This window comes from Lucilia sericata, unplaced genomic scaffold (assembly GCF_015586225.1).
Source record: "Lucilia sericata isolate MDLA Ls3-8-SP2 unplaced genomic scaffold, ASM1558622v1 Contig001480F_arrow, whole genome shotgun sequence".
Lineage (NCBI taxonomy): Eukaryota > Metazoa > Arthropoda > Insecta > Diptera > Calliphoridae > Lucilia > Lucilia sericata.
In genome coordinates this window covers 37,667-43,696 of record NW_023995408.1, presented here as the reverse complement: position 1 = coordinate 43,696, position 6,030 = coordinate 37,667, and the positions used below count along the sequence as shown (strand labels likewise).

At 27.3% G+C, this 6,030-nt stretch overlaps 1 protein-coding gene across 1 annotated transcript; it reads left to right on the top strand.

Annotated features, from left to right (window-relative positions):
- The first annotated feature begins 747 nt into the window (after window positions 1-747).
- On the top strand, window positions 748-5,621 carry LOC119611560 (ADP-ribosylation factor-like protein 8). The gene is made up of 4 exons (XM_037967200.1): window positions 748-1,042; window positions 2,616-2,770; window positions 2,841-3,002; window positions 4,898-5,621. The coding sequence occupies exons 1-4, from the start codon at window positions 920-922 to the stop codon at window positions 5,016-5,018; spliced, it is 561 nt and encodes a 186-aa protein (XP_037823128.1). The 5' UTR covers window positions 748-919; the 3' UTR covers window positions 5,019-5,621.
- The last annotated feature ends 409 nt before the right edge of the window (window positions 5,622-6,030 follow it).

The following is a 6,030-nucleotide window of genomic DNA, read 5'->3' as shown; positions in this document are numbered from 1 at the left end:
AAAAAAAGTGATGTTAATGTTTTAAAAATAATGTACATCCGAAAATTTTAATTATTACGATTAATTCAAATACTTTAAAATTTAACATTAAAATTAACGTACTTCTTAAATTAATAAATATTTATTAAAAAAATTATCATACTAAAAGCTATGAAGTTTAAAATTAAAATAAAATAAAAATGGTTAATGAAAAAGTAAGAGAGAAAAAACTCTGATATATGTCAAAGAGAATATAAAAGTTGACATTACTTTCAACATAAACGCCATGAAAAAAAGAAAAGACCAAGAAAGAAAATAAAAAAAACGTGTTACGATAAAATTTTTACTTTTTATAATTATGTTAATAATATTAATTAATTTATATTAATTTATCTAGCTTGAAACGCAAAAAAAGAAAATCAACTCTGATTTTTGACATAACAAATCAGAGTAGCTTCTTTTTGCTTAAAAACTGGTGCTACGTTTTTACGTAGAAACTAACTACACATAAATAGTCAACAGAACGGAAACGTTAAGCGACATGGCCACACATCAAATTTGTTTACACAAACGGTAAGTTTTTTAATTGTGTTAGTGAAAAAAACTCACATGTATATATGCGGTGTGAGTTTTTTTACTAACACAATCAAAGAACTTACCGTTTGAGTCAACAAATTTGATGTGTGGCCATGTCGCTTTACGGAACTTTCAAACTAACTGAGCCAAAGGCTTACTACAGTCGATTTTAAGCCGCCGCTGATATATTTAATGTCAATCGCAGCCGCCGTTATTATTTGTCGGCGCAGTACTCTTTGAATAAAGAAGACGAAAAAATTAGCAAGTATTTTTTTTATTGGGCGTCAATAAAATTTATTGTAATTGTGAAAATTTCGCAGAAATATTATAATTTAAATTAAGAAAAACATAAACAGAAGTGAAAATGCTCGCCTTAATTAACAGAATATTGGATTGGTTCAAAAGTATCTTTTGGAAAGAAGAAATGGAATTGACGCTGGTTGGACTGCAGTATTCGGGAAAGACGACATTTGTTAATGTTATAGCTGTGAGTAGAAAAAATTGAAAAAATCTAACAATTATACGAAAAAGCCAAATATACATACAATCATACATATTAGATTAATCAGACAAAGTATTACTACTCATCAAACAAAAAAAAAAAAAAAAAAAAGAAAGGAAAATTAACCGACCACTCGACCAAACAACAACCTACAAACAGCCAACTTCTTTAACACCCCCTCCTAAACACCTCCTACCCACTCCTATCTATACCATGTTAGTTAATGCATACAATTCATCTACTATTCATACTATTGTGTATATTGAATTCAGCCAGCTTGCGACAGACCGACCAGCATACGTTGTTGTTTGCTGTTGTAATATTCAATATTCTGCTTCTTCTTCGCTAACTAACTTGGGGTTTGGGTATGGGGGTGACTTTTTTCCTTTCTTCGTGAGTGTTTGCAACTTACCCTACCTAACATATGATAATGCTTGTTTGATAAATGTTTAAAAAGGAAATTGAACTGAAAAAACAATTAATATCACAAAGGAACCACATTTAGAAGAGAAAAAGTAACTTCCTTAATTGTTTCTATAAAAGCTTTATATTAGAGGAGCATTTCAAAAAATTCTAAGTATAGATTTTGTTTTAAAATGATCTAATATTTTCAATCAAACAAATGAATTTTTTTTGCTTTGGTAGGGATGCATGTAAATTTTCTTAATGTTGTCATCTTTTCTTCAAGTCTCTATATGTGTACGTACGTTTGTTATTAAAAATTAAACTAATCACATGAGTTTTTAATAAATCTTTTCCTTTTGTTATAAAGACTTCTTTGTTCGTTAATACAAAATGTTTTATTCTATAATATATTTTTTATTATATGTTTCCGTTACATTCATTGTAATTAGAGCGGGGAAGAGATAAGAGTTTGTTTTCTTTTCATCAGCATAGTTCCTTGGATTTTGTGGTGTAACTTTCGTTTTTAATATCAGTAAAGAAGAAGGTTGTCGATAGAGAATTCATTATTAATGATTAAACATTTATTTTACGAGGGTAGTTGGAAAATTTTAAGAAGTATTTTAGATACTTCGGGTTTTAAATATAATATATACTTTTATAATAATAATAGCTTTTTAATATAAACGTGTTATCCCTAAAAATAATTTTTCCATAACATACTGTTATAATAAAAGCTTTTAAACAAATTTGAAAAAAAAAAATCTAAAAATCGTATTAATTACTCTCTCTTCAAGCTCTTCAAAAACGAAAAATCCTTTGCTATTCTATAAAAAAAAACTTCAATAAAAAGTTTTTCATTAAATCCCTTTAAAAAGCTTTTCAATACGCAGCTTTTCAGCAAAGAGCTCTTCAATACAAAGATTTTCAACAAGAATTTTTTATAAAAAGCTTTTCTAAGGAAACTTTTTTAAATGCTTATTAATTTAAAATAGCTTTTTTTCTTAAAATAATTTTGATTCCATAATAAATATTTCCCAATTTTTAAAATTGGCTAAAATCAATTTATTGGCTAAAACCAATTTTTAAAATTGGTTAAAATCAATTTAAAATTCCTTAAAAAATCGATTCTAATTACAAAATAAATACATTTTAGTCTGGCCAATTCACTGAAGACATGATACCAACAGTTGGTTTCAATATGCGTCGCATAACTAAAGGTAATGTAACAATTAAAGTTTGGGATATTGGCGGTCAACCACGTTTCAGATCAATGTGGGAACGATATTGTCGTGGTGTAAATGCAATTGTGTAAGTATTACAATATAAACTATTTTAAATATTAATTATTTTTTTAACAAAAATTTTTTCAAATTTATAGTTACATGGTCGATGCTGCTGATAAAGATAAAATGGAAGCATCACGCAATGAATTACATTCACTATTAGATAAACCACAATTAGCTGGTATACCTGTTTTAGTATTGGGTAATAAACGTGATCTTCCAGGTGCTTTAGATGAAACCGGCCTAATTGAAAGAATGTAAGTGTTTAATATAAAAGAAGTTTAAAACACACAATTTTTAATATCATGTTTGTGGGGGATATATATCCAAGGGTTTACTTGAATTCTATTACCGAAATTTTTATAAATATAATATTAAACTTTAGTTTCTTAGTCATAAATGAGTCATCATCAAAAAGAAAGTGACATGCGGCGTCTGAGTAAAATACAATTATTAACAAATAATTACCCAAAACTTTTTACAAAATTGTACATGTGCGTGTTTTTATTATGTATTTCTGGATTAAAATATTTTACCCTATCTCTTATTTAAAATATACTCTATAATCTTCCAGACTCCACATGTTTATGTTGTTTATTTGCATTGTTCACTCACTTATTCCCATTTTTTTTCGTTTATCAATTGACAAACAATTTTAAACAAATATTTTGCCAACTCATACCAAATTTATTTAAACTATTCAAATGCTTACTTATCAATATAAAAAGAAACAAATATATTTGATTTTAGTAAATAAAAATTTAGGAATAATCATCATTATCATTAATATGTCATTATTAAATGCTGAAAATTGTCATTTCTTAAACTTTAGAAATGATAATTTATATTAATTTTAAGACATTGGGGTTTTGACTGTGTTTTTTTCTTGTGTATTCAAAATCATCACAGTCGTCATTAAAGAGAAGTTATTTATTTAAATCTGAACTAGAACTGAACTAGAACTGAACTAGAACTGAACTAGAACTGAACTAGAACTGAACTAGAACTGAACTAGAACTGAGCTAGAACTGAACTAGAACTGAACTAGAACTGAACTAGAACTGAACTAGAACTGAACTAGAACTGAACTAGAACTGAACTAGAACTGAACTAGAACTGAACTAGAACTGAACTAGAACTGAACTAGAACTGAACTAGAACTGAACTAGAACTGAACTAGAACTGAACTAGAACTGAACTAGAACTGAACTAGAACTGAACTAGAACTGAACTAGAACTGAACTAGAACTGAACTAGAACTGAACTAGAACTGAACTAGAACTGAACTAGAACTGAACTAGAACTGAACTAGAACTGAACTAGAACTGAACTAGAACTGAACTAGAACTGAACTAGAACTGAACTAGAACTGAACTAGAACTGAACTAGAACTGAACTAGAACTGAACTAGAACTGAACTAGAACTGAACTAGAACTGAACTAGAACTGAACTAGAACTGAACTAGAACTGAACTAGAACTGAACTAGAACTGAACTAGAACTGAACTAGAACTGAACTAGAACTGAACTAGAACTGAACTAGAACTGAACTAGAACTGAACTAGAACTGAACTAGAACTGAACTAGAACTGAACTAGAACTGAACTAGAACTGAACTAGAACTGAACTAGAACTGAACTAGAACTGAACTAGAACTGAACTAGAACTGAACTAGAACTGAACTAGTACTGAACTAGAACTGAACCAGAACTGAACCAGAACTGAACTAGACTAATACAAAACTGAACTAGAACTGAACTAGACTAATACAAAACTGAACTATGGATTTCGAAATTCTACTGAAATTTAGAAATAATGAAAATTTAAGTTTCTTATAAAATTTCGAATTTGGTGTTTGGAATTTATAATAGAGCTTCGATTTTCTTTTAAAATTTTTAATTTATTTTCGTAGGCATATTTCCAATTTCTGCATAATTTTCGAATTTGATATTATATTACGAATTTCTATTTCATGTTTCTAACAAAGTTTGGAATTTGAGATCAAATTTTGAATTAATAAAATATTTCGAATTTATGTAATTCAAACAAAAAAAAAAAAAAAAAAATCGCTTAGAACTTTTATTTTTTAAAAATTAATGTTATAAAATCATTTAAAAAAATTATTCGAAAATTTTTGTTTTTTTTCTTCCAGGAATTTATCTAGTATACAGGACAGAGAAATATGCTGTTATAGTATTTCGTGTAAAGAAAAAGACAACATCGACATAACTCTACAATGGCTAATTGCACATTCAAAAAGTCAAAGTCGTTAGAAAAAGAAAACCTCCTCCCTTGTAACCCTCTCCTACCTTCAGTACTCGAAACGAAGACAATTGAGTCGTTTTCAAATAAGACTCAATGAATTTCCGTGTGTGCGTGTACTAAGCTTGTGATGGATTGATGTGATGCTTCTAATGATTAAAGCTGATTAAATGATGTTGATGATTAACGAATGGTGGAATTAATGTAGGATAGAAATTTATTTATATTTTATTCTCTCTTTCTCTCTCTCTCTATCACTCTTACTTTATTTTCTTATTTTCATTTTATATTTAAAAGTGATGCCTTTAAGTAAGAAAAAGTATAATATGATTTGAAAAAAGAGAAAAAAAAACTAAAAAGGAAAAACTTAAAGCTTTAGAACACATTCTAAACAAAAAGAAAAAAATATACAAGAATTTTTAAATTTCTAAAAATTAAGTTTCAATTAAGAGCGTGAACTCAAACTCAAAAATATAGAGAGTATCAAACAATTATTATTTACATATGTGTACTTATTCTTATTATTATTATTATAATAATTTATTTGGTCTATGAAATGTAAAAGGGAAACATATAAGTAATATACATAATAAAGAAAAACTCGCGAAAAAAAACTCTTACATATTTATAAAATTAAATAAAAAACAAAAAGAAAAACATGCCAAGCTTAATACAAATTATTTTAAAAACTAATAACTAATGTTAATAGAATACTAAAAATTGTTTGTAAGATTTGTATTCTGTTTACCATACGATTGAGTTATTCTATTCTGTTCGGTTTTATCAATATTATTTCAAATTCAAATTTGCCTTAAAATCGCACGAATCAACTGTTATTCACTGTACACTATGTATAATAATGAGGTGCTTTCAAAAATTTTGTATTATTTTTTGTTCTAAAAGTTTTAGCGTTTTTTTTAAAGTGATGGGAATAAAAAATATAAATATAAATGATTTTAAATTAGTCACAATTATTGCTTACCTTGTCATTATTTTGGGATTTGGTTTCATTAATTGTTTAGT